The sequence below is a fragment of the Camarhynchus parvulus genome, chromosome 1 (genome assembly GCF_901933205.1).
Source record: "Camarhynchus parvulus chromosome 1, STF_HiC, whole genome shotgun sequence".
Classification (NCBI taxonomy): domain Eukaryota; kingdom Metazoa; phylum Chordata; class Aves; order Passeriformes; family Thraupidae; genus Camarhynchus; species Camarhynchus parvulus.
In genome coordinates this window covers 81,987,444-82,015,383 of record NC_044571.1, presented here as the reverse complement: position 1 = coordinate 82,015,383, position 27,940 = coordinate 81,987,444, and the positions used below count along the sequence as shown (strand labels likewise).

The 27,940-nt window shown below is 42.8% G+C and overlaps 2 protein-coding genes across 6 annotated transcripts; one reads left to right on the top strand and one right to left on the bottom strand.

Annotated features, from left to right (window-relative positions):
- CCDC90B (coiled-coil domain containing 90B) lies at nucleotides 1-11,072 on the top strand. 2 transcript variants are annotated; one of them, XM_030950125.1, is made up of 9 exons: nucleotides 1-124; nucleotides 1,919-2,038; nucleotides 5,027-5,130; nucleotides 6,442-6,543; nucleotides 7,181-7,222; nucleotides 7,302-7,373; nucleotides 7,453-7,506; nucleotides 8,463-8,577; nucleotides 9,743-11,072. In XM_030950125.1, the coding sequence occupies exons 1-9, from the start codon at nucleotides 31-33 to the stop codon at nucleotides 9,796-9,798; spliced, it is 759 nt and encodes a 252-aa protein (XP_030805985.1). In that variant the 5' UTR covers nucleotides 1-30; the 3' UTR covers nucleotides 9,799-11,072. The 2 variants fall into 2 exon arrangements, with proteins under 2 accessions (XP_030805985.1, XP_030805994.1); XM_030950134.1 differs by lacking the exon at nucleotides 1-124 and adding an exon at nucleotides 133-325.
- ANKRD42 (ankyrin repeat domain 42) lies at nucleotides 9,116-27,841 on the bottom strand. 4 transcript variants are annotated; one of them, XM_030950107.1, is made up of 15 exons: nucleotides 27,583-27,841; nucleotides 26,881-26,950; nucleotides 25,958-26,109; nucleotides 25,403-25,566; nucleotides 23,761-23,868; nucleotides 23,322-23,441; nucleotides 22,572-22,707; nucleotides 19,438-19,638; nucleotides 18,981-19,106; nucleotides 17,269-17,374; nucleotides 16,489-16,664; nucleotides 15,959-16,085; nucleotides 13,211-13,355; nucleotides 11,905-12,024; nucleotides 9,116-9,653 (listed from the first exon to the last, which is right to left on the bottom strand). In XM_030950107.1, exons 3-15 carry the CDS (start codon nucleotides 25,974-25,976, stop codon nucleotides 9,621-9,623), a joined length of 1,581 nt encoding a protein of 526 aa, XP_030805967.1. In that variant the 5' UTR covers nucleotides 25,977-26,109; nucleotides 26,881-26,950; nucleotides 27,583-27,841; the 3' UTR covers nucleotides 9,116-9,620. The 4 variants fall into 4 exon arrangements, with proteins under 4 accessions (XP_030805967.1, XP_030805959.1, XP_030805951.1 ...); XM_030950099.1 differs by having other exon boundaries at nucleotides 26,838-27,841; XM_030950091.1 differs by having other exon boundaries at nucleotides 26,881-27,841.
- Nucleotides 27,842-27,940: the final 99 nt, after the last annotated feature.

The following is a 27,940-nucleotide window of genomic DNA, read 5'->3' as shown; positions in this document are numbered from 1 at the left end:
GAGCGGGTGGAAGCGGAGGGCCGGGGCGCCATGAGGGGCGCTGGGAGCAGCCGTGCCCTCCGCGCCTGGGCCGGCCCGCTCCTGCTCCCGATGCCGGCCCGGCTGCCCCCGGCTCCTCGCAGAGGTGAGAGGCGCCGCGGCGCCGTGCTGCTGCCCCTCGGGGTGGGTGGCTGCCGGTGTCGGGTGAGCCCGGGCCGTGTGTGTGAGCGGCGCTGGGGCTGCGCAGGGCGCTGGCCGGACTCGGTGTGGGAGCGGCCGCGGGGCCCGACCCTAAGGCGCTGTGTGAGGGAGCGCTGAGCGCCTTCCCTCGGGGCTGGAACAAGGGGTGAGTTCCGCGGGCGGGAGCAGCCGCGTACGGGGCTGTCAGGGGTGCTCGGGGCGGGAGCAGTTACCGGGGCTGCGGAGGGCGTCACCCACAGGTGTCTCGGGTACGGGGCTGCGGAGAGACCAGCTCCGGGCTGGGAGACGAGCGTCCAGTCGAGACTGCAGGAGTGGAGCAGTGCGGCCAAGAGCAGCGTGGCGAGCAACCAGAAGTGTAGTATCAGCTTTCTTGAGACTGTGCAGTGTAGCTGTTCAACCCAATGAAAAAATCCACCTATGCGTTCAGAAGACAAGAGCTGTGCGTTTAAAAGCTGGGACAGCTCCATAAAAACGATGTTTTTCAGTTGGTTTTCATTATTTGTAAGTAGCATTTGGTGCATCTTAACTCTAATATTGTCATTAATAATACAGTACTGTGGCTGGTTTAGTTATAGTCAGATCTTTATAGCATTTGTAAGATAGCACATAACTTGGTTTATCTAGTAGCGGCACAAAATTATAAATCCCCTGTTTAAATGTTATAAATCTTTTGAGTAAAGATCTGGATAAGACACAGAATTTGGTTAAGGCAGAGAGCCTGCAGTGCGTATAGTTTCAAATAAACAGATTAAGAAGTAACAGGGCTGCTTAGATAACAAAGAATTAATCAGGGCAGCATCTGTAATATGCAAAGCCACACAAACATCAGGTGAAGAGAAACATATGCTTGAAATAAAAGTAGGAGAAGCAGTGAAACCTGCTTGTGGGAGGCCACATCATAAATAAAGTGGATCTTTAACTAATACCTGAGGTTAACTAATGCCTCTTTAGAGATTAGGTATTCCTAATCTCTGAGGTATTAGATACAAACATCATATCTCTGTACTGCCCAGTTACTTTCCTGGTGAACCAAGAAGTTCATTCTCATGAAAATAAGACTTGCATATATCTTTTTTCTTTTTTTATTGTAGCTTTATGTTCACACAAGGCACTGAAAATGAGATATTTGGATTAGATATAAGGAAGAAATTCTTTACTGTGAGGGTGGTGAGCACTGGCACAGGCTGCCCAGAGAAGCTGTGAATGCCCCATTCCTGGAAGTGTTCAAGGCCAGGCTGGATGGGGCTTTGACCATCCTGGTCTGGTAGAAGGTGTCCCTGCTCATGGCAGGGGGGTTGGAACTAGTTGATCTTTAAGGTCCCTTCCACACCAAACCATTCTGTGATAAAATAAAAAGCTGTTGGAGTTTAAGCTCAGCAATTTAAAGAAAATAACAAGGAATGCTTAACTGCATAAAGTCATTCAGTGTGTTACAAGTACAAAAATTATTTAAGTGATGTTTCCCAGATATTATAGACCAGTTGGCTGTGGGGGTTATTTGTGCTATGTCAGGATGCTTGTCTGTTGCACAGCTACATGAACACACTTCAGACAGATCTGTAAGTCCTGTTTAGTGTAAATTCCCTGTGGAAAAGGGTTGATGGTTTCTGGTGTGTGCTGTAACCCAGCTTTTTGTTGCAACATCCATGCAGCTTTTCTGTGATGAAAGAAATTAAAATTAGTGTATTGTATGATAAGCCAATCAAGGTAAGATTAAGGCATGTTTGGTTGTTTCCAGGTTTTGCTGCCACGTTCGTTAGGAAGTCATATGATGTCAGAAGAATTGATATCACTCCCCTGGAGCAGAGGAAGGTGACCTTTGATACCCATGCTTTAGTGCAGGATCTGGAAGCCCATGGTAAGTGATATCAGATAAATAATTCACAGGAAAACTTTGAATATTAAGTAGTGTAACTTTGAGTGCTGTCAGTTTCCCCGGAGTGCCAGTACCTGGTGGTGTAAAATGTCTTGGCAGCCTCTTGAGCAGGCTGCTGAAGGAGAGGCATCTGTTGGTGTGCCATGCAAGCAACTGGGACATTAGATTTACCTCATTTGGAGCTGTAGGCAGGTTCATGTGGTGTCTTCCAGCTGAGGAACATAACACTGGTAACAAATGTGAAGTAACAGTTAAAGACTTCTATAGCAAAAATGAAGCTTTTCAAAAAATTCCTTCTGTCGCAGACATCCTTTTCACTAAAAATCCTTTCTTAGGATTTTTTCCCTTCTGAGGAGCTGAAGCCTCAGAGACAAAATGTAAACAATAGGTATGTGCTGCTGTAGAATGCAACAGGTAGATCCGTGATTAGTCTCGTGTAGATGTTTTAGTTCAGTGACCAGTCACGGCAGAGCTGGCTCTCTCTCTAGGTCGGAGCCAGCTGCCTTTGTTAGCATTCTTTTCTATTCTATTCTTAGCTTAGCTAGCTTCTGGAAACCTTTCCTTCTTTTTCCTTCTAGTATAGTTACAATGTAATACATATATCATAAAATAATTAATCAAGCCTTCTGAACATGGAGTCAACGTTCTCGTCTCTTCCATCAATCAAGAACCCTTGTGACCACTGTCACATTCCTTCTACTAGCCTGCTAAGAATAATTGAAAGGTTTTTTTCCCAATGAGAAGTATTTTCAGCAGCATGGTGCTGTGATACATTCTCAGTGCCCACTCTTGTGTTGTGAGTGAGACTGGCTGAAGTCAGATACAGGCTCCATCCAGCCCTGGCATGACACTCCAGGCAGAGGAGTGTTTCAGCAGGGCAGATGGATGTCACATATCCCCTTGTACTTTCCAAGTTTCCAGTTTGTCACCCTGAAGGTGTTTTAAATCAGTTGAGAGTTTTATTAACCTTCAATGGAAATCTTTTCACAAGTTTATGCAGTCCCTGAGCCACTATAAACTGATTACTATCCAGAATGTCCTTCCTCATGGAACTTGAGACATCCGCATGTTCTGTTTATGCAGAATCTGGCATCTGTGAGGTGAATTTGATGCCCACTCAGCTCTTCTGTGGGAAGGAGTGAACATTCAGTCTCTCATGTCACTCATGATTATGCAAACTTCTGTCATATTGCCCCATCATTTTCCAAAGAGAAGAATCCTAGCTTGTTGCATTTTTCCTGAAGCAGTAGATTATCCATATTTTTGATTATTCATGATGCCCTTCTGTTAATATTTTCTGCTTCTGTCACATTCCATTCCATTTCATGTTTTCAGGGAACAGTGCTGGCATTACTTGACAATTTAATGTCCTATGGATTTGCATAGTAAAGTAATGTGTCTGTTGTGTTCTCTGTTCCTTTTCCTAGTAATTCAAAGGGTTTAGTTTGCTTTATTCATCCCTGCTGAGCTTTGAGCTGATGTCTTCATCAGACTAGCAACTATCTTTTAAAATCCCAAGTGACAGTAGAAGCTTTGTACAGTCAGAGGTTAGGACTGTTTCCACTATTTGGTTCCAATAATAATAATATGTGTTAGTAGTTAAAAGACTTATAGTAGTGTGCTAACTAAGTTGGTTTTTTTTTTCATGCTTGTCAGACTTGACAGCCTGTACTTCCCTACATGTCTCTAGAACTGCTTTTTAAAAACTGGCACTGTTATTTTCCAGTCCATGGGAAACCACAGTAGGCTGTGAAATGTGACTTGTCCCAGGAACTGATTCAGCTATTTCTCCTTCAAGCTCCTTTAGAACTTGTGGGGTGAAGTCTGGTGCCAGTTGTTATTCAGTTTAATTTGTTCTATAACTTCTACAAATACTTCTACCTCAGTGACAGGTCTGTATAGGTAAAACCACAAAAGTAAAAGATCCATTTAATTTTTCCCAAACTTTAGGCAGTTTTCAGGCTTCAATCTCTTGGTTATATATATTTTTCCTCATTTTCTAAACTTTCACAAAACAAAGTAATTTCTTGCTATGGAGAAAGAGAAACATAAGGAATTGGCAAGAGCTTAAGTAACCCTGAAAATTCAGAGAAATTGAAGCAATACTATCACCCTTGGCAGTGGAAGGAAGCTGTCATAAAGCATGTGTAGCTTTTTTAGACATGTAAACCAGTGGTGCACCTGGACAGTAATAGTATTTTAGAAGGGTGCAGTCGCATAGTCCTCTAAATAATGTGCCTTGAAATCATTTTTCAATGTTAATTTAGCCCACTTTATAAAATGGGGTAGTTGAAACACAACATATCAGTCAGATTGCTGGAAATAAATCTCTAGGGCAAAAGCTGTCAGCACTTGACCAGATCCAACTAAAATGAGAGCAATTTTTCTTCCCCATTATTCACCACACATCATCTGTAACACTTCAAATTTACACCAAGTTACAGACAAAATGTACTTTTTATCATCAGAAAGCAAAAATCCCAGTTTGAGTTCATTCTGCAGGCAATGGATGCAGCAGTTTAAAAATCAGTTTTGCATGTGTTCTTATCTCGGCAGGACAGTTCCAATATATGCAGAATTACTTGTTATTATTCTATAGAATGCATGCTTTGTAGCTCAAGGTAAGTTTGATTTTAACAGAATTTGTGAAAGTTAATTATTAAGTAAACTTTTGCTAAATTATTTTTATAATGCATGAATGTGTGGATCTTGTATGAAGAAATTTGGTCTTTCTTTCAGCTGCCTATCTAGACTTTGAGTATATTAAAAGGTGCTGTGCTTCAGATTTTCGCAGCATTAAGTTTGTTTTTTCTAGGTGGAGTCGCAGTGCCTGGCTCCTGGCTGTCAGTTCCCAGTCATTGTGTGAATTCCCACGTGCCACTGTGGTTAGGTGTGACACTTGAGCGTCTCTTGCTCCTTATCCAGATTTTTAATACCACCTTCACTTCTCATCCTTCAATTGTCCCCTAGGCTTTGGGAAGGAGCAGGCACAGACCATCGTGTCGGCGTTGATAACCCTGTCCAATGTCAGCTTAGACACTGTCTACAAGGACATGGTTACACAGGCCCAGCAGGTAAAAACTCATCTGTGCTATAAAGGCTCGTGTGTGCATCTTTGAAACACAAGTGAGCAGCTCTCTCTAGTACTATAAACACCTCACTGTGCCAGGTTTTCCTACGTTTCACTTGGGATTTTAGCAGAAGGTTATAGGCCCTGACCAGCTTCCACTGAAGTCTGACTACTTCACTGAACACAATGAAGATTGACAATTCCTGGGAAAACTTTGGTTGTATTTACACTGAGGAGATAATATGCCTCATACCATCTGAAAATATTCATTATCAATACTGACTACACTACAAAAACCAGTGTTTCTGCCTAATAGAATTCCATGAAAATTCTGTTTAGAGTGCTTTGCATGTAATAGGATTTCCAAAAAGAAAGGTTTTCATTCTGATGAAAGAAAATCACAGAGACAAAAGTTCTTGTTTTCTTCTGAGATTTAGAAGGGGCAAAAAAAAGTTAGACAGCTTTTATTACAAGTAAATGCCAGTAAGCTAAAACTCTGTTAGAAGAAAGGCTTGGCAGTTCAAATAAAATAGCAACGAATGCTTAATTACTTTAAGTAATTGAAGAAGAACAGCACATCATTTCAGCTTGCACAGCCTTCTGGAGCAATGATCAAAACCATCACTGTGCATCAGAGAATCGCACAGCAATGTGCCTTTTTCCATGCTAAATAGTAGGGTAACTTCCATATGCTGGGTGAAGGAGTATTGCTTTCAGCATTTTAAAATTCTGAGCTTCTTCCTTTATTTTCTGGTTTGAGTTTCTTCCTGTGTTTATATGTAGTGGTTGAATTCTGAACTTGTTAGTTCAAACTCCAGGAAGGCTTTTCTCAGTGCTTTTTAGCAGTGTTTCACTTCTGTCCATCAGACTTTGAAGCTGGCAGTACGATACTCATTAAGTCTTTGGCTTTCAATGAGCTTGTAGGCAGGAAATGGAAGTGCTTAGTAAGAGCTGCATTCAGATCAACAATTAATGCTTCTGAGGCTACTGAATGTTCATTGAAAATGGAAGAGACTGCAGGAGGGACCTGTAGTTTCAGGTCTATTTCATTTCATTGCTACTTGGACTAACACCTCTGGCCTTTTTGCTTAAGTTCAGAGTTGGTGAACTAAAGCAACAGAAAAAGCACAAAACTCTTGAGTCTTTCAAACAAATTGCTGGTATTAAATTGTCTGTTTCTGTTACATTCTTGTTAGAGATACTCCCCACTTTTGGGCTTTGCAGTAGCTAATTTCATTGTTTCAGACCTAAGCATTTTTTCTTTACTTGTCAGAAAGAGTGCACCTTAATCAATGGCATGTTTTATTTTTCAAAGGAAATAACTTTACAGCAGGTAATGGCACATTTGGACTCCATTCGAAAAGATATGGTCATCCTGGAGAAAAGTGAATTTGCAAACTTGAGAGCAGAGAATGAGGTACTAATATATATTTTCATTAAGCATTTTAATCCAGTATTTGTTGTGTTTTACCTGATGTTTTGTGGAACAAAATATAAATGTAAAAGTAATTCTGGATGCTTTCATCGGAATTGAAGAGCCTGTGTGTTACAACTTCAGAGATCACATAAAAATGTAATTCACTTGCTATGACCTGCTCAGATCTTCTGTAAAGGATTCTAAGATGTGTACATTTTTTCAGCTTCTGTAATTTTATTTAAGGGTAACTGCTAGTTTCTGGCCATTAACCATATAGTGCAGGTAGAGGAGTCAGCCAGTCCTTTGCAAGAATTTAATTAATTTGGTGATTGAGACACATTTTGCTTTTACTTCATGGTATTTTGGTATTTCTCTGCTGTCTTTAGACTCAGAATAACAAGATCGTCATTGTAACAAAAGAAATCCTTTCTTTTGAAGAAAAATCCCAGCAGATTATATATGCCTGTACCTTCAAACACATTAGTTAGGATATTTAATCAAGAACAAATTGCCCCATTGGGAGGAAAAATGGGGAAAGAGTAATTGCATGGATGCAGTGATAACATTTAGATCACTGATTCATTTAGTTAAGTTTCCTGAATTTTTAAAAATCTTTTTTTTTCTCCTCTGCACTTAGAAAATGAAAATTGAATTAGATCAAGTTAAACAACAGCTAATGGTAAGTAAACAGCAAGTACCTACACACTCCCATTAGGGAGAATAAGTAGCTATTTTCATAATCTTAATTTGTTTTGAAGACTGAAACCAGCAAAATCCGAGCTGACAGCAAGCTAGACATAAACCTGGAGAGGAGCAGGGTGACAGATATGGTGAGTTGGTCTGTGAGATGCCCTTATTAGCTTTATGTTGTGTTGCTGTTGCTATAGCTGTGATGTATCTTTTATCCAGTTTACAGATCAGGAGAGGAAACTGATGGAAGCAACGACAGAGTTTCATAAAAAAGTAAGGACTGAACAAAGCAGGATGTAGATATGCATTGCATGTTCTGTAGACCCCAAACTTTGGTGAAAGCTTCTATGTTTATGGGTGTAGTGAAGCAAAAGGCCAGGCTCTGTCACTCAGAGCTGTTGCAGGTGTTTCTTGCCTGTGGGATTCACACTGAACTCCAGTCAGCAGAGGGAGGCATTCCAGCCTTGTCCCTCACTTCCCAAGTACTGTCACAGGCTGGCACAGCTGGGATGTGAGCTGTCATGCTTCCTTTTTCCCAGTGTTAACTGATGAGCTGTATCACAGGGATGGTGCAGGTGCCTACAGCCAAGCAATTCAAGGGCTGGAAGTCCCAAAGCTGCTAGAGAACATCAAAGTCTAAGGGGCTGAAGAGGGACTGTGTCCCATCTTGAGTATATCTTCCATTTTTGCGATATGCCTTGTGAATGCTAAAACCTTTGTTTTTCAAAAATGCAGGAATATTCTGTGTGCTCTGATACTGTTCTTTGGCTCTGATGTGCCAGTGTCTCCTTCAGGAGGCACTGGCACATCAGAGACAAAAGTCTGTCATGAGGGTGGCGAGACAGTGGCACAGGTTGCCCAGAGAGGTTGTGGACTCTCCATCCATGGCAGTGTTCAAGGCCAGACTGGAAGGAGCTCTGAGTAACCTGGTCTAGTGGAAGGTGTCCCTGCCCATGGCAGGGGGGTTGGAATGAGATGGTCTTTAAGGTCCCTTCCAACCCAAGCCAGTCTGTGATTCTATGATCATTGAAGTTTTTTTCTTTTACTGTCTATGCCTTCAGCAATCTTTCCAGATTGTATGAAGCAAGTTTCTCTGTCTTCTAATGTCTCCTAGCAGTGATAGGTTGGAAATTCTCTTGTTTCTGGTAGCATGGTATTTTAGTTCAGCTTTGGAAAGCTGAAGGGGCTAGAAACCATTGTCAAATATATGCTGTCTTTTAATATTTCAGGATGCAAATACCAACAGTATTATCTCAGAAATCAGTAATAAAATTGACACTGAAATAGCTTCCTTAAAAACACTCATGGAATCGAATAAACTTGATACCATTCGCTATTTGGCAGGTATGTGACAGGCAAGGAGGTGAGTACTGGGACTGGGTTGTGGCTGTATAAAATTATGTTCCAGAGTAAATGCTAAATGAGGGTAGGTGTAGCAGTAGGCAACTGGGATTGGGTGGAGGAGATCTCCCTTTCCCCCTCCAGCTGGAAGAAATGTGACAGAGAACACAGAAGAGCTGGAAGCATGCCACCATGGGACTAGGAGTGTGCCCAGAACTGGGATTAGGACAAATATGGACATGGTTAAAAAAAATTAAAAGCCTAAACACCTTACCCAGTTTGACAGTACCTCTGCTTGCTGCAGCAGTCGTTGATGTGATGGAGTTTCTACAGAAGTTTTGCTGAGGTCATTTACCTGAAGGTTTGCTGTCTTTCAGGACTGGTCTGAGAGTGACCAGTTCTGCCTCCCAATGAGTCTTCACAGACACACAGAGTTTCTGTGTGGCAGGACTTGTACTTTTCCCCTGCCAAGCAGAACAAATTTCTGCTTGTTCAGAAGCATAATTTGAGATTAGTCTTTTCAATATGTACATAACCAGTGAAGTTTTTATTGTGTAGGAGCTGGATAAAAAGAGAGTAATGCATTATATTTGGAAGTGAGAATAAGTTCAAAGGCAAATGTAATTAGCTTTATTCTAACACTAATTGAAACAGCAGTGTAACAAATCCAAAAGACAACTCGTCAGGTTTCAGGAGTGCTGTCGTGTTTGACAGCCCATTTTCAAATTCATTGTCATTTTGGTTCCGTGGGAAATCTGGGATGTCTTAACATGAGCCCTGGTGCAGCCAGCTCTCCTGCAGTGCAGTTTCCAGTAGCTGGGTGGCAGTAGTACAAGCCCCTGCAGCCTGTGGTGCTCTGAGGTACCCAGCATAGTTGTTGCGATGTGTCCCTGGAAATGTGGCTCCTCAGGCTGCTGCATTGGGCCTCCCATCTCAGCACTGCTGCTGCTGTGCAGGATACGGCATCTGAGACCAGCCACTGGCTTCTGGAATTGTTCTGTCACACCTGCAGCAATCTGGGAGGGTTAGGAGGCTCTGCTCTGTTGTTAATTCCTCCATCTGTTTGCAGCTGATTTCTTCTATGGATAAAGTGGTACAACAGCATTCAGCTAATTATCTCCTTTTTTTTTTGTTTTGTTTTGTTTTGTTTTTCTTTTGTTTTTAACAGCCTCAGTGTTCACTTGCCTAGCAATAGCACTGGGGTTTTACAGGTTCTGGAAATAGATCTGCATGGAATGACTGCACTAAATACAGACAGAAAAGGCCACCCAGGCAACACCACTTTGACAATAACCTTGGCACCTTTTGGTTTTGATATTCTAACTGTACAATAAAAATGTTTTCTGAATATGTAACACTAAAGATCAAAATAATTGGGGGGAAGTAGCCAAATAGTATTATTTCATTGCCTCCTATTCAATACTGTATTTATTTCAAAGTATTCCTTATGCTATACCAGAAAGTTTCCTAATATCTTCTAGAATTGAATTTGTTTTCTTTCTGGAAAATTCTCACTCTCGGCTCCTTTCAAAATAGAAATATTAAACATTTTATGAGAAATGGGAATACAATTCCCAAATTAGAGTTCCCAGTATGGGGATGGTAATACCAGACTTCAACCTACCTAATCTGATCCAAGTAAATTAATCTTGAACATAGGTTCAGGATTTTGCCTCCAGGCTGTTCCTCACTTTTTTGATGAATTCAAGCTTGTCCCTTTGGTTTTTTAATCTACATATGTAAAAACACACTCCAGGGCCTTTACTAAAGAACCTTTTTTTTCCTTGAAAACTGATTTACATTAATTCAAAATCTCATGTATAAAATGTCTCTATAGATTTTGTTAGTATCTCCTGCAATTTCTGTAAGCCCAGAGGTCCAAAGAATGGGAAAACTTCTCTGTCTTTGCCTTTCCAAGGGGGAATGCCGCCACTCCCAGCAGCTGTGTGCAGCTCTGGGGCAGATAAATGCTCTTAACTTCTCCCCTCAAGTAGTACAGAGTATTTCCAAGAAACCTGCACATGTTTTCTGGGCATAGCATCTGGCTTTTAATACGGAAATACTCAGAATCTCAGTGGTGCCAGGGTGGTGGTGGTCCTCCTGCCCCCTCCTGCAGGCGTTTTTGCAATCCCACGGGATACACTGACCCTCGTGACCACTCTGCCTTCTGCAAGGACTTGACAGTTCCTATTGCGGAGTTGCAACACAAGTGGATGCCTTCCAAAAGTGAAGCAGTTCCATCTTGTTGAGTACAAATGCATATGCTTGGTTTGATTCTTTCAGTATAATAATATTTTTTTAAGTCTTTCTGGATTAACTTTGAAGTAAAAATAGGCCTTTTATGGGCTAAGGACTGTTGTAGTACTGAGTACTGGCAATTTTTTTTATTGCTGTTTTATTCTGTTTACAGTTGAACTTGCTGGTATTCTGCCAATTCTTACATTCTCTGCATTAAATTATTTATCATCTTCATTCAAGAAAATAAAATTAATTTCTTACATTTGCTGTCTGGTTGACAATTTCTGCATGAAAGTTTAGCACCAATGGTGATGCAGGAAATATGCTCATCTGGTGCAGCTTGTCACCACCATCATTTCACACATCAAGAACCAGGCTCTTGATGCAAGGCTGTTAAGTCAGCATGCCTCTCCTTCATGGTGTACACAAAACCATGGATTTTTATTTTTCAGTATCCTTGAAATTCTCAGAGATTAAGTTTTCTTTGGTACTAAGGAGAGGATGGCTCAAGACTGACGCACTAAAATAATTATCTTCTAAGTCTCAAAATGAGGGTTCCAGAGAGAAAATAATTTCATGGTAGCACACAGCTGACAGAAAAGCTTTTATATGTGTAGTTATTTAATGGTTTTTAGGTATGGGGGAGAGGTCAGGGTTGCAATTTCTAACCACAAGCTACCCCATAACTTAGTAAACCCTTCAGCCTTGAGTTAGGCCCAGAGACCAACTGATGCAGGTCAGCTGGAACCTCACAAAGGAGTCACTTCCTGCCTTCTTTAGGAATGACTAAAGATGGAAATCAAGGTGCCTGGCACCCCTCTGCAGCTGAGTAGTTCTCCCACCCACTATTCAGCTTCCACACTGAATATGCTAGGAGGTAACATGCACTTTTTCTATCCTAAGGTGGCAGTACAAAATAGACCAGTGAATGGAGATACTTTCTTCAGAATTATGAGGGCCTGTGACTTTCCTGTTGTTAGGCCAGAGAACTAGAGAACTAAAAACAGTTCAGTGAAAAGTAGAGACCCACAGCTCGTCTGTAGAGCTGGGCTGTGCAAACACTTGGCATTATCTGGAATATTGCTTTTGTACCTCCAGTCTGCTGCCCCTCCTTTGAGGTTCGTTCCTCGGTGTAATTGCATTCCTCCTGGGCTGCAGGCTGACTGCTTCTTTATTTTCATCTTTGCAAGACTTGGCCATTGTCTCAGCTTCCTGAAACAAAGAATACTGCAGCCATTAAACAGCAACCACTGAAAGGATGTGAAAATCTACATCTGGGAGTAACCACAGAATACTGTGTTCAGACTGAAGCTGAGGGCAGAGCACAGTCCTGGGGCATGGGATGGCAGCACAGCAGTGGGAGACTGGAAGGTCCCTTGGCTGTAGCAGTCACTCAGCCAGTAAAGGCTGCTTGGTTAGAAGGGGAAAATTACCAAAAAAACCACAACTGCCTAATGAAAAATATTGACAGAGAAAATGTTTGCTAGCCTGGCAATCACAAGGCTGAGAAGCAGAAACATCCTTGAAAAAGTGCAGCTGGCCTCTCTGAAATACAGCTGTGGCACCTAGTATTCAGAGCCTGAGATTCCACCAAGAAGCACAAAAAAAAAGACTGCAGAGGCAATTGACTGAAAAGGTGGAAAATAGTCTGGGAAATAAAAAGTGCTCTGAAAAAATAGAAGCACCATCATCTATTGCCATCTATCTATTGTACAGATGAAAAGTAAAAAATTAGAATCATCATCACCTGCTTGCAATGTTGGTGTCCTCTTTCCTCTTATGTCTCTATCATATAAAAAGCTTAATTTTTAATTCAAAATAGAATCTGTCTGAGAACTCCTAGTGCTGCACGTACTGTTCCTTTCCCAAACAGACTGAATTCTCTCCATGAATTTTCTATGAGCTCTTGGGCTCTCATTCAGTATGCCTGACTGACTCCAGACACCGTGACATGGATCAAGTCCCCGTTACTGAATTTGTCCCCCTCTGGGGACCCACGGTAGCAATCTCTACACCCGTGCAGGCTGGGAAGCCCTTTAGGGGGTGACAACACCTCTCCTGAAGCACTATTCGAGTCTCAGACACCAGGTCTCAGCCAAGGGGAGCTGCCAGTCACTGGATATGCAGTATGGAAGCACTGGGGATCAGCCCACTCCTTAGGTGAACATTCAGATGAAGAATAGCAGTGCTTCTCTGCCAGGGTACAGAAAGAAACTGATATCCTTTCACAGCAGAGACACTGTCAAGGCCACACGAGGGCTCCTCCTCACTTCAGCGTCCCGAGCTGAAAGCTGTAGCACATTTTCTCTAGACTGTGCCCTCTAATAGAGGGAACAAACAACAGAAGCAGCAAGCAGGGGCCTCTGTGCCCCGCCCGGGGAGCTGGTGTGGCACTCACCACGGAGGCAGCAGAGGCGGTGCGGGTTTTCCCCCGGCCCTCTCGGAGCTGGTTTATCTCAGCACGGTAATCATCCAGCTGGCTCTCCAGCTTCTCCCGCCTGACTCGCTCATACTCCAGCTGCGCCTCCAGCTCCCTCACAGCCCTGCCAAAAGCAAAGGAGACAAGCAGAGCATGAAGTACATCCAGCCCTGCCCCGTGGCGCAGTGCCTTTGCCAGGGAACAGGTCTGTCACGCAGAAAGCAGCGCAGCACGCCTCACGCCGGCTGTGCTCAGGCTCCGGAGCCTTGGGGACAGCGCTGAGCAGCAGCTGTCCTTCCTCGGCTGCCAGCCGTGCTCAGCGCCATGGCACCACGAGATGGAGCCGCCTGCCCGCACACCGAGCCCGGGCCCCGCTGCCTGCGACCCGGCCAAGTTCCAGCTGCGGGGGAGGGAGAAGCGCCCAAGCAACCACGAAGTTATTATGAAACAGGGAAAAAGCACAAAGCCGGCAGCATTCTGGAAAGGTCAAGGCCAGCCTTCTCAATCACATCTGGTGCTTCTACACCCTTCCTATTGATTGGCTTAGGCACGGATGAGGAATACTCAGATGACAGCTTGCATGACTGACTTATACACAGTTGCACAAGATCTCACTGGTCACACCCTCAAGGGCTCCTAAATTATTTGAGATTCCTGGAACTGTTTAGCTGACACGTAATTCACACATAAACTGAGTCTCTGGAGTTGAGCCGGCTCTCTCATATATCAGGATGAACGATCCCAGCTACAAGGATGGAAGATCAGTAACAGGAAAGGGGAGACATCTGTCCTATGCATTCAAACAGCACAGGAGGAAAGCTCTCAGCAAGACCTACCATGTTTCCATGTTTCCCTGTTTCCCAGAGTGAGGAATTCCTGACTCAGGCCCTTTTGAGCTACCAATCAGCTTTACTGCCACTGCAAGAATGGCCTGTGCTCAGGGGACAGCTGACTTCTTCCATGCTTCCAATTAAAGAGGCACAGCTCCCAAACTGTGTGACACACCCATGGTGACAATTTCCTGCAACAAACTCTGGTTAAAGCACTGTGAAGTGATGCACACCAGGCCTCCTGCAGCAAAAGAAAAACTAGACTAAAGCAGAAATCTTCAAAATCTGCTACAGTGGCCTTCCCAAGTGGCAACTCCTGCTTTTCATCTAGCAAAATGTTGTTGTCATTAAGTATTTTATCAATAATGAGGTTTTCTGGCCTATGATACAAGCACCTTGGGGTTTATCTACAAATAGTCACCCTGGGAAGGGTAGGCAGGTATTCTGAGAAGCCTCATTTTTTTTGAAAAGAATAGTTTGGGGCTAGGGATGCTTTCTAGCCTTCACAGGTGGGAGAAATCCTTCAAAGAACCTCACAATTTTTCTAGTTTAGCCACACATGCCACAAAAAGCAACACCCCTGAAAGAGCCCCAGCAGAGCCTTCTAATAGACATTGTTAGTTTTTGAGCAGCTGCTCTATCCAAAATGAACTTTCCTGTCTGTCAGTAGTCAACAGTGATTTTTCCATCATTAAAACCAGATTGCTCTGACCTTTCAAAGTGGCATCAACACTTAAGCTGGTCACCCTCCTCTAAAACCAGGAGAGACACTTCTAGAAGTGATCAATCTCATCCTGAAGTACATATCTAATTATGCCCTAGAAGTGGCTACACCTCTCCAAGAAGTTGAGAAAGGAGCTCATGGTAACTAACTCGGACAGAGGTGTCTGTCACCTATTGTATACATATCAAGTTAAGCAAGATGGACTTTCAGCATAAGCTGAGTCAAAGAGTGATCTGGAACCAGAAGAAATCCTGACCTCAGTTTCCTGGCTCAGATATGGCTGCAAAACATAGTACTTAATTGCAATCTGTGGCACCTATTACCTGCTCCAGATCAACTGCTAAGTCTGCTGTCTTCTTGATGGCATATAAGCCCCCCAGACAGTGACCAAATAAAGACAGTGGTTTGAGTTGGCCCAAACACATGATGGAGGTGGTTATCTACAGAGGCTGAGAACAAAGGGTAGCCAAACCTTTGACAGGCAGAGGTGGAGACAGGCCTGTCCTTGGAGGCTGCAGTATTGTTAAGTCTCTAAATCTTGGATAGACTTTTCTTTGAAATGTAGACAGTCTGTCCATCAAATCACCTGACCAACCTAACAGAACCATTGGATTTAATGGAGACATTGAGAATTAGATCTTATGAACAATGCTTCACATGCAAGGGCAGGTTTGCTGATAGTTTTTTTTCCTGTATTCTGGATACAAGCTAATCCTTTCTTGAGCACAGAAACATATTGCCAATGAACTGAAATGTTAGCAGGTCACTGAATAATCTCTGCTGTATGTGTTCTTCCATTCAAGCCATGCTAAGACTATTGCCTATGTTCAGATTTCCTGAAGAGCACACATGTATTTGGCATCCTCAGAGGAAACAAAACAGCCAGAAACTACCAGACCTACCGCACACATCTGCAGAAAAACCTGAAGACTGAACAGATGATCTCACACAAGAATCATGGACCTATCAAGCACTTGTGTTGGGGGGGCTAATCGTGGTGGTAGAAGTTTAGAAATGGCCAAATTGCTGCAGTTCATTTCTTTTGGCCTGGTTGAAGTTGGTAAGTGGAAAAGACAGAATGGCCAAATGCAAATTTGAGTGTAAATCAGCTTTAAAGGAAGATTTAAAATGGGTCCCACAGAGTTAAATATTAGCAGGGCAGAATGACCTTACTTCTCAACTTTCCTTTCTTCTTTTCTCATCATCTTCTCCTCTTCAGTTACTCCCCCCAGCTGTCTGTAGTTGCTGTAGGCAATTTCTAGAAGTCTCTGAAGTTCTTTAATCTTGTGATAGGCCCTTACTGTAAAACAGAGTTCTCCAGGTAGGTAAAATGCAAGAAGACAGTCATGCTGAAATCCAATAGTCTGTAGAATAGTCTCACAAACAAATGAGCAGAAATCACACTGCTCAGCAAACACTGAGCTACACCTGACACCCACACAGCAAGCAGATGTCAAAAACAAATAGCAATCCAACACTGTTGCACCAGCATGGATTAAAATGGTATGACAATTATGATCTGATTGCCTTCTGCTTGCTTTCTAATATTCCCCAATTTGTTTCAATGCTCAGTATTACAGATATCCTGTCAACCATCTCATCTTATAACAGAAAGAGCAGTTGGCTGGGACTGTCCTAGTTAGGGCTATAACGTCTTGATAACAACTTTTGCAAGCAAGGAATGATGGAAATAGAGTGCTTACCACGTGCATTCCTTTTCTCTGCTTCATCCAGGGTTAAATCTTCTTTGCTATCTGTACTCCCTTCCACACCATGTGTTTCAAAAAACTTGATGTTGTTTGCATCTAGTTCTTCATCACTAGAGTTACCGTTTCCAGTTCTTGGTGCCAACAGTTCCACAGCTGCCAGATGGCCAAATCTGCACAGAGAACAGTTAAAATCTGGAAAAACACATGTGGTAGAAACTCTCAAACTGCCCATGTTCCCATTTATCAGAGGGGTTTCAGAACTAAAGGAAGACTGGACACACACTACAGTTATCTATCTGCTTTTTGTAGTATTCTTATGGCATGAGCTCTGCCTCGATGGAATCTTACGGCAATGGCTCCTACATCAGAGGCATCTCTTTCCTTTGCAGGGTTTCTTAATTGAATCTTATCAGAATCTGCATTATTTTTATTAATGCAAAAATCAGCTGGCCTCATTTACTTTGTACAGCAAACTGTGAGTATACGGGCTCAAAACTGTCCTCTGGCAAATGAGCTAGTTTTCCTCTTTTGTGTCTGACCTCACTAAAAAGAAAATAAAATTAAGTGAAAATTAAAACCTTTTATAGTCACAATATTATAGATACAACACAGCCTTGCTTATCACTCAGAGCTGGAATTCATGGGCTTGATCTCTTTTTTCTCCATCACTGAAAATCAAGATTAATTCCAACAAAGATGACATGATATTGATACATAAAAGTAAATAAGTAAATAAGTAAATAAATGTCAGAGCTACAGGATATGTACTGCTACCTCTTGGCTACATCCTTTGGAGTCTCTCCAGCATCATTTGTAATGTCACAGTCAGCTCCCATTTCAACCAACCACTGTAAGCAATGGATATGCCCCTGTTCAGCAGCTAAGAGAAGGAAGGCATACACAAATCAATTATATACAACTGAAGTGTTTCAAACCTAACACGTCCTGACTTGCCATTATTTGGCAAGTCAGAGATGGGGTTCACTAAGACACCACAAGGGAGATACTATTTCAAGGGAAGCCTCTGTGTCAAGATGCTGACAATCACTTGGGTACACAGAGTTTTGGGGAAGAGCATGCAGTGTGGTTGGTGACTCTTTCTAGGTCTAGTACTGGCAGCTCTTGCTGAACACAAGCTAAACTAAACTTGCCCAGTCTCGTGTATGAAGCACAAGACACACAAATAACTGCTGCCCTAGTTGAAAGGCCTGCATGTCACAGTTTGGCAGCCCCAGCCTGGGGTGTGTGCTGCTGTCTCAGGAGAGAGAAGCAGGGCTTTGTGCTGGAGCTAAAGGTACAGCTTTTCTTGGGGCAGACACCCAAGACAGCACCTCTCAGCAGCATCCTAACACAACCCTACTCATATGATGTGCCATGGCCACTGCTCCCACCATGTGGTACCAGGAACAACGTCTCACTTATGGAAGATGGTATTTGGCAGGACTAGATTAAACTGTACACTGATTTTCTCAAGGAAGAATAAATCCATTTCTTGACAGCACTCCCTTTTGGATATCTTTTGTATTTGTTTTCTTACTGAGATAAGGAAATGAAGTCACAACAGCATGTAAACACTGGGGATGAAACAACCATAGGTCAGCATCATTCCAAGAAGAAAAAGTGGAATTTTAAAATCACTTCATATCAGTTATTTTAATAAGAACTTCAATTATGTTTTTTTAAATCTACTATATACCTAATCAAAAAGAAATGCAGGAAATGTGTTAAAAGCATATTACAAAAATGCTTCCCTCTTTCTTTTGTCTTTTGTTTCTTCTTTCAGATAATACTGTGAAACCCCAAACACAAAAGAACCATTTTTTCTGTAATGCCAGCAGTCCACTACATGCCAAAGTGTCAACCAGAAGTTTACCTTTCTTCACAGCATCCTACCAAATGATTTTGTTGTGGTTTTTACAACATATCCCCACAGTACTGATGTATTCAGTAAATAAGGGCCCAGACCACAGTACAGATCATTCTTATATTTAGCCAGCCAGATGTTTCTAAAGGCCACATCTCGCCTGATTAAAAAAAATCAAAACTATTTAGTTACATTAAATTAAGTGAAAATTAAAAACTTTTATAGCTAGGATACAGCCTTGCTTATCATTCAGAGCTGGAATTCATGTACTTGATCTGTTCTTTCTCAATCACTGAAAATCAGGATTAATTCTAGCAAACCTGACATGATATCAATATTCAAGTAGTTAATAAATGTCAGAGCTACTTAGTTTTCAGTTTAGATGCTGATTTCTCTTCATTGTAAGCTCTTCTTCCTTGACTTGAGCTTGGTTATATTGTTTTTAAAGTGACCCATGCACACATACATTACAAAATACAGGGTTTGGGGTTGCCTTTCCAAGCCCTCAAGGAATGAGATGCTGGTTTTCATTAAGTTTTTCTGATAAGCAGCCACTTGAAAAACAAAGTAAATGAATCAGCAACAAAGAGTAAAAGCTGAAATACAGATCATAGTTACTGACCTTTGTGCAGGAGAGTGGATCCTTTATCATCCCGCTCATTTATGTTTATTACTCCACTTCTCACTAGGCTTCTAACCACTAGTAAGTCCCCATTGAAAGCAGCATCATGAGCTGGGAAAGCTAAAACTGAAAATGAAAGGCACATGTTTCCAAGCAGATGCCAGCAGTTCTACTGAACATGCTGGTATTTGTCTGACAGCTCACCTCCCTCATAGCAAATTATGTATGGACACTTCAGAGGTAGCAAGGATAATGCTCCTTAATCAGCTGAAATGCAGCTGTGTAACCAGCAGTGCTCACCTGACACTTGACTAAACATGTCTTAGTTATGGCTACAGGCACCTCATGCAGTTAAGAGATTAATTTCACAGGCCTGAAATAACAAGTACACCTTTGTGTACTTCTGCAGAATTACACATAATGCTTTTTTTTAAAGTGTATCTTGATCCATACTCACCTTCCTGTGTCTCTGGATGTTCCTTCTCTTTTTCCACACCATCAATATATTGCAGAATATTATCTTTGTAGAACCGTTCAGCCAAGTCCCTTGGAGTCTCTCCGTGGTCATTCCTGGCTTTCAGAGTGTGTGTAACACTGCCCATTTTCCTGAGCAAGAACTTAAAGCAATGCAAGTGTCCTTCCACTGCTGCCAGATGTGCTACAGCACAAATGAAACAAAGGGTGCTAGAGCTGAGCCCTGCTGCCCACGGAGAAAGCAATGCTCCCACCACTGCTTAGAGCTGGCTCATCTAGCAGCACTGAGCCATCCAACACTGCACAGGGGGAAGAGCAGCCTCAGCTGAACTGTGGATGTTCAGCTCCACCCAGGACAGAGTTCAGCTCTAGGCAAAGGAGGTAAAGCTGCCAAGGATGGGATCTGCAAAGATGATTTCCTGGTGGAGCTGACTGCAGGAGACAGAACAGACTCCCAGCAGAGCACCAAATCCTAGCTCAGAGAGTGCACTGCTGGGCCTCACCTCCCCAGGAACACGGATCTCGCTGACCCTGCTGCCCCAGGGATACTTTCATAGGGGGACAGCAAGCAGTGTCCTTGATTAGGAGCTAAGGCCATTTCTGCTTTAGGCTCTACTGTGCCACCACAAAAAAGACGCAACACACCCTCGGTTACCTCACCCATAAAATGAGGACAGTGATAGGTGCTTTACTGGACAAAATATTTGAAGGTACATTCCTCACCTGACCTTTAGGCTATGCAGAGGTTTACTTATTTAATATTACCACAGTGCTGGGCCTACACCAAAGTAAGAGGTACCAAACACATGCTGACTCATTTGACATAAGTAATATCCTCTAACCCCGTTAATGAAAAGAACTTGCCAAATAAATGCTTATTATGATCTATCCCTCCATGAAAATGCTCTGTAACAGCTGGCTGATGTTCTAGAAACAAAAGGATTAGTTTGTCTCCAGATAAGAATCTCACTGTCTTCATAATCAACAAACAATGGGCCCAGGACCCAAAAAACCCATGTCAATTCATTTTTGGCACACACAAGTTCTCTATAGCAAACCAAAGCATCCACAGCTTTCCAGAGCATAATTGCTCTAAAAGGCTATGGACAATGGTTTTACAGCAAGATGACAATACCTCTGTACAGATGATAGTGTATAATCTGAGCTTCACTGAAATAAGGGCAGTTTTTGCCATTGTCTGAATTTTAGCCAGTGAGTTAGGTTCTCAGGAAGAAGGAAAAAGAAGGGTACCATGCTAAAGGTAAGTCAGCTAGTGAAAAACTGACTCAACCCTTACAAATCCATTTTCAGATACCTTGAAATCTGTTGGTATCCCAATTTCTCTGTGTTTCATCTTGCCTTTTATAAAATCAGACTAAAAATATTCACTCTTCTCAAAGCCACCAGTTAAAAAATTGTGTCTGTGAAAAATATTTAGAATAGGTTTGACTAGTGAGCAATAAAAGAAGCATGGAAGTAGCCCAAAAATGAATAGAGAAAAAGCAAATTGAAATGTTCAGTTAATAAGCACAGCCCCATTCTGTACATTGAATGAGACACAATTTTTTTTTCTTCCAAAATAATAGCAAGGAAATTAGCAATGATACTTAGACCCCTTGCTGTAACACACATATAAAAAAGATGCAGCCAGCTTCTAAGTTTCAGGTGCCTGGCACTGCAACGTCAAAAAAATTTCTTCCAGTATTCTCTTCAGAAAAATTATTGCACAGTTCAGCTAATCTTGAAGCTGAAGCATGTAAAGATAATTTAAGTTCACTTCTGTTACACAAGCAGACAACAACCTGGTTTGCACAGTACTTCTACTAATCTCTTACTAGCCTTGTTCCAAAATATCCTCTTTCCTTTGGAAGATAATATAATCAAACGAAACAGATCAAAGGTTGGAAGATCAAGCTTCTGTAGATACCAAAACACAACAAAAGCAGTTTTCTACTAACCATTTTATACAGAGCATTTAAGTAGAACTGTGCTGGCATCTGCTTTCTCTCCACAGAAGTCTGTTATCGGGGAAGTGTTCCCAAATGCAAATAAAGATGCCTTCCACGCTGCCCCCAGGGTGCCTCACATTGTGACCCCTTATTGCTAATGCACCAGATGTCCTGCTGGGATGCAGGAGCCTCACACCCTTTAACAAGCCCCAGGTTTGCAAAACACAGCATGGCTATCTGTTTCCTAGGTAAGGTAGTCCTTAGCAGAGGGTAAAAGATTTTAAGAAGGGATTTATAAAGATAACTGCACAAGTTATAGAGAGAAATGCTCTTTGGAGCAAATAATATATACTCTTTAGAACAAATAATGTGACAAACCATAAGAAGGAAAACGCTAAAATGAAAAGGATGCAAGGAGAATTCAAGACATGAACAATACCATTGAGCTTACAGAGAATATTGAGGCAGTAGGATGTTAGGGAGAGGGATACTTGAGAAAATACAAAAAGCAAGGAACAATCACTGGCAAATTTTTGTGCTGAAGTGAATACATTGATAATTATGAAAAGAAATTACAGATAATCCAGAAAAAAGCAGTATTCCAGAAATCAAGATGAAGAAATCACAGGAAAATGAAAACAACTGTTTCACAAAATCAGTTAAGAAACAGTGGGATACAAAAACTTGCATGCAAGCTCACTACACTGGCACCAAGTCAAAAAGTAGCACATGGCAGCTGAAACTACCTCCCCCTCCACCTATCCCTCTGTAACCTCCACTGGCATATGAGCTCCATCACACACACAGGAGATGCTGCTCACCTGCTCCCAGTCCCAGCATTTGTGAGCTCTCATCCTTGCTAGCAGCAGCAGGAAGTGAACGGGATACTGGAACCAACAGTAACACTTTGGAAAAAGTGGGCTATCTATGTGGATTGCATGGAATCAAATAGCATTTATGAGCTCTCATCCTGGCTAGCAGCAACAGGAAGTGAATGGGATACTGTCACCAACAGTAGCACTTAGGAAAAAATGGGCTATCTATGTGGATTGCATGGAATCAAATAGCAAATGCTGCTGCTGTGAATTAGTTATAATTTGCCCAATCATCACATTTCACAACAACTGGAAACCAAAGGTTTTAAAACGTATGATTTATCCTGATATACCTGGAAGGTTTCCATTGTTATCCACATCATCTACACACGCTCCCCATCGAACAAGAAGCTGCAAACACCCCAAGCGACCGTGAAAAGCAGCATAATGAACAGGTTTCCAGTCATTCCTGTCTGAAACATTTACATCCTAAAATGAAAGTAGCAAGTTAATTCATTCACTTCTGAATCCTAAGACACAAGACAAATTTTATATATGGAAATCCACTGTTCATTGTGTTAAATTATTTAAATCAAACCAAATAACGTTTTTCAAAGTTCAAACTGCGTTACATGCAGTTCCAGCTTCACGACAGGTACTGTTCACAGGTTCTTGCTTTTACTTAATACACTTAGAAAAGGTGCATTTTTAGACATGTTTTTATCATCATAGTGACCTGCATTGGTCATTATTCCTTAAATATGCATCTGGACTAATCTTCCTCTTTTTTTAAGTTTATGTCTCCTTTACTACAGAAGATTTTTAGAACTGCAAAAAATTACCATCACGCCAGTACCTGATGCTCATTTAATGACATACTCAGCAGAAAGTGATTTACTCACATTATTGATTCTCTCTACATTTTTTGATCATGTCCCTAAATGTATATCACAATCTAAAAAACCATAAATTTACCCATGGAATAAATTCCCCCCCAGTAATTAATCTCCAGCCCTAAATGTCGGTTTAAGCGAGGGAGAGTTTAGCCTGGGAGAGGCTGCCGGGCTCAGGCAGTCCAGCAGGCCGGCCGGCAGGAGTCTCACCGCCCCCGTGCGCAGCAGGCTCTGCAGCGTGTACGAGTGCCCGTGGGCTGCAGCCAGGTGCGAGGCCGTGCAGCCGCGCTCGTCCCGAGCTGCTGCGTCCGCTCCGCTCACTAACAGGGCCTGAAAGAAATGCAAAGCACACGTTCATTTCACAAGCTGAAAAAGCAAACATTTCCTAGAAGGACAGTGCATGATGACCAGCAGGATAACTCTGGGCTGACCTCAGGGGTCTGGTATTGCACAAAACAGATCTGTTTGCACAGACAGCGCAAATGAGTGCTCTGCTCTGAAAACGACTAACTTAATTTGACATGTCAAGACATCAAATGAGCTACTCATAGCTCCCTGAGGGGCTCCCTCAGCTGATCTTCATAATGAATTTGTCCAGTGTTAAGGTCTGCCCTAGTAACTTTTGCCTGAGAGGGAGTATTTGCAGTACCTGCATGCAGGCATCCTGCCCGCGGATGGCTGCCAGGTGAGTCGCAGTCCAGCCCCTCACGGTCACACGTGCGGTGTCGGCTCCATGCCAGAGCAGCCACTGAAGGCACTGCTCAACAAAACCAAAGGCTTCTTATTTAACTGTACCCATCGTGTCTCTGAGGCACGTTTCAACTAGAATCCATCCATCACAGTTACATTTCAAAACAGTGCTGGAATACTTCCTTATGGAAATAGGAGATCCCAGAGCATGCCTTAAACAGGTATTTGTGCATTAGGAAGTTATGGGTAAGTTATACTTTCCAGGTTTCACCCAAGGGTACAAAATGTGCAAATAACCTACTAATTCAGACCCCAGCATCAATGTTACAGTATGACTTTATCATTTTACTCTTCCAGATTTAAAATGTAATCTGTGAGAATATTCTTATGGCATGAGGTTAAAGCATTGGAAAAAACAATGCAAACATGCTCACATTAATTCCAGCTAAAATTATTGGCAGAAAAAAAATCACATACTAAATTTAAAGCCTCATTTAATTTATTAGGCTTCTTAGGCATGTTATCCCATATCTCTTCTCATCCTTCCATGGCCTAGTTTTGTTTTATTCATCTTTTTCCAACAGATATCATTGCTTGCAATGGAAAGCTTTATGAACTATTCAAAGACAGCTAGAGGAACAGTTAGAACTTTTTATTATATATTCTTATGATTTATTATCTTCTTTCAGGCCATCTTACAGCTTCCTCCACTATTTCTGCCAAGGAGCTTAGTGACAAACAGATAATTCAATAAAGTCTAACAGACTGATTGCAAAGGAGGAGAGTCCAATGAAAAATGGCAGAACTTAGAGAGGCAGAAAGGGAAGGTAAGCAATCTGGTTTTGGGGCTGACATTAGCATTTTCTTGACAGTGTCTCTACATTCCAGAAGCAGCTCTGCACTTAGCAATTCTTGAGTCTAGCAAGAACTTCATGTTTTTTCTTTTGGGACATGAATGGCCTTGCTGCTTCAAGTTTAGACTGCCATGAACAATGAACAAGGAGGCTGCAAGAAGGAGAATGTTGTACTGAACACATCAGTTCAGTCCTTCTGGAAGTTTAAAATATTGATGCAATCACTTGCTGATTTCTCTACCATTATTCAACATTTTCATTTATTAAAATAAAGTGTATTAGGACAATTTCTATGGAGAGTGAGGCATGGGACACTGGTAAGCAGAATGAATATATTTTCATGTCACTTCTCACCTTTTCAGTCACCTTTAGAACATTTTACACAACCTACAGGATTTTCTAGGTGTCTCAAGAGAACGAGAAAATGCAGTAAAGACAAAAGAAGGTCATGAGTCTGAAAGGGGGGCCATAAGGCACATTTTGCTCAGAGTAAGAAACACGATTTTGTAAAATATGGCAAAGTTGATTGAGTAAATTGCCTAGGTCTTCAGAAAGAAAAAAATAAAATCCAAAATCCTGTACTCCTGCCCTTGGTGAATATATTTAATAAGAAAAGCAGGCAGAGATTATTTTTTGAGATTATTGATTCAGTCTGATTAAAGCAATGTTGTGTTCAGCCTCTCCCAAAGAAGGAAACAGGGACTTATAAAAGCCCAGCTATGCCTGTACACTAAGGTAATGCTTTACCTCCAGACTTCCCGAGTGGGCAGCACACTGCAAGGGTGTGAATTTGTGAACTACATCCACCTCATTAATACTGGCTCCACTTTTTATCATCGATGCAAGCTGTTCTACATCCCCAGCTTTCACTGCTTCATGCACACTAGTGTAATTTTCCTTCTTCTTGACAACTAGTGAGGAGTAATGAAAGGGTATTAGTGCACTGCTTAAATCAGCAACATTTAAGAGATAGAGAATGTGTGATGAATCAAAAAAATATCAGATTTGACATTCATGGCACAGAATCCAACTCTAAATGTAGAAGCAGTAGGATAAAAGAAAAAAAAAATCTTCTGTCACCAGGCCATGGTATCAAATGACCTGTGTCCTCCCTTTAGGCCTTTCCACTGATTAACTACAAGACTGGAAACAATGAGAATTACATATCCAAACCCCTTGCAGCATCTTGATACCTTGACAAAACTTGTAAACAGAAATATGAGATGTAAGTAGATCTAATGGCCAGGGGGGCTAACTTCAGATAGCCAAACGTGAAAGGAACCTAAACCAATTAGTATTCACCTTCTGCAGTAGTCATCATTCTGGTACCAAAGTGCACCAACACTGATTACATTTCACACTGCTGGAAGTCCTGAAGAATTGGGCTACTGTTCAGCAAGTCAAGAAAGCATAAAACTGAAGCTCTCAAGGTCTTAGTGCCTCAGTTCCTCTGCCTGTGGAGAAGAAATGGTAGTGGCAGTTAACACTGTTACACAATTCAAGGTAAAAAAATATTAAAAAATATAAAAGAGATATTGCACGGACGTGTTTGTCATATTTGAAAAAAAGCACTAGATATAATTAAAAACATCCTCTGCAGTTTCCCATTGCCTATTTTCAAATTATCTGTAGTGTGATAGTAGAGCTCGGGCAGATTTGGGGTTGCTACAGAGAGGAGGGGGGGAGTGAAGCTCCAGCACTCCAGTCTGACAGTAACACACCCTGTGTGGATCCTGTGCCTGTGTCTCACCCCACCTCCACCTCCCCAGCTTGGCAGGCTGCATCACTGCCCTGCACAAAGCCTAGAAAATTTCAAAACCAGGACTCCATCCTGCAAAACACTGTACGAACAAACAGCAGCAGCACAGAAACACAGAATAATTCCAGTGGGAAGGGGCCTCAAGAGGTCATCTAGTTCATGTTTTGAGATTTGAGTTGTTTGGGTTATTTTGAAGAACAGTTTCACCACGACATAATTTTCCCCCAAGGAAGAAATTGCTCATTATACCAAGTGAGGGTCACAGATTTCAGCTGAATTACACAACATCACAGGCAGGACTGGCTGATTACACTGCTCGGCAAAGTTCTAATGTGTTTAACACAATGTTTCGGTACAGCAAGTTCAAGGCAACTCCCTCCCCCCCCCTCCCCTTAACCCAGAAGAAAAGCAAACAAGGCCCACCAGCAGAAAGAATTTTGTCTCCCCTCTCCTTCTGGATACCTACTACTGCATGGAGACGAATGCCAAGGGTGGGTGGCTGCCCTGGCTTCTGGGCACAGGACAAAGGCAGCAGCCTGGGAATGAAGCTCAGAAAAAAGCTGTTAACATCAATTCTGTAAGAAGACACATTGATGTTCAAAGCGAAGGGCAGGCTCCATAATTCTTGCGCAATTCTTTTTTACCAAAAATTGTTATCAAACAGTCGTTCAATGTTCTTGGAGAAAAGTTTGCAGAAAGAATTCAGTAAGCACTTTGAGATCGGTACCTGCCCAAAATCCAGTTAAAGAAATTAAGTGAAGAAGGATATGGCTCGGAATAGGGGAAGGCACAATTTAAGCGTTCCGATGTTTCCGTAACACACAAACCCAACCCCTCGGAGCTCGGCTTTGGCAGCAGCCCCAGGGCCGCGGTAGCCGCCGGCCCGGCCCGGCCCGGCCCGTCCCGTCCCAGCGCGTCACACCGGGCGGAGGCGGAGCTGCCAGGCCCGGGGCAGGGGGAGGGCCCGGCCGGCCGGCGCCAAACACCGCCCTTCCCCGCGCTTCTGGTGGCTGTGGAGCCTCCTCAGTGCTGCGTGTGCATCCCGGCGGGGCCCTGTGCCACAGAGCCGGGTTCGGGAGAGCCCGTCCCGCCCCGCGCCACACGGCCGCCCGCGGCGAGGGGACGGGGGAAGGAGCAGGCGGAGGAGGGGCGGGCGGGGCGGTCTCACCGGCCGGAGCGGGGCACAGCCGCCCCTCGCGGCACAGGGGGCCGGCAGGTCGCCGCTGTCACCTGGAGCGCTCCCTCCAGCTGCTCCTGCTGTTGCTCCCGCCCGGCGTTGCCATGGGCCCCGGGCTCGCCCTCCCGCGGCGGAAAATGGCGGGCGGGGCGGGAAAGGCGCGGCCCGGCCCTGCCCTGCCCCACGAGGTGCGCTGCAGCTGCTCGGGGCGCTCTGCACCTTCAGGCGGCCCTGGGCTGCAGCCGGCACGGTGATTGATCCCCACGAGAAATGTAACAAGAACCAATTCTCATCTCGGAACCCCTCAGTGCTGCTCTGAGCAAGAGATACTGAACCAGCTTGTGCTCCG

Bases quoted from the DNA above. Each gene is read 5' to 3' on its own strand.
- CCDC90B (XM_030950125.1), top strand. From the start codon at position 31: ATGAGGGGCGCTGGGAGCAGCCGTGCCCTCCGCGCCTGGGCCGGCCCG. The intron at 7,374-7,452 runs GTGAGTTGGTCT...TCTTTTATCCAG, and splicing joins GGAGCAGGGTGACAGATATG to TTTACAGATCAGGAGAGGAA. The intron at 7,507-8,462 runs GTAAGGACTGAA...TTAATATTTCAG, and splicing joins CGACAGAGTTTCATAAAAAA to GATGCAAATACCAACAGTAT.
- ANKRD42 (XM_030950099.1), bottom strand. The intron at 19,107-19,437 runs GTGAGTATGGAT...TTTCATTTTCAG, and splicing joins ACATCCAGAGACACAGGAAG to TTTTAGCTTTCCCAGCTCAT. The intron at 9,654-11,904 runs GTACAAAAGCAA...CTTTATCCATAG, and splicing joins GGAGGGGCAGCAGACTGGAG to AAGAAATCAGCTGCAAACAG.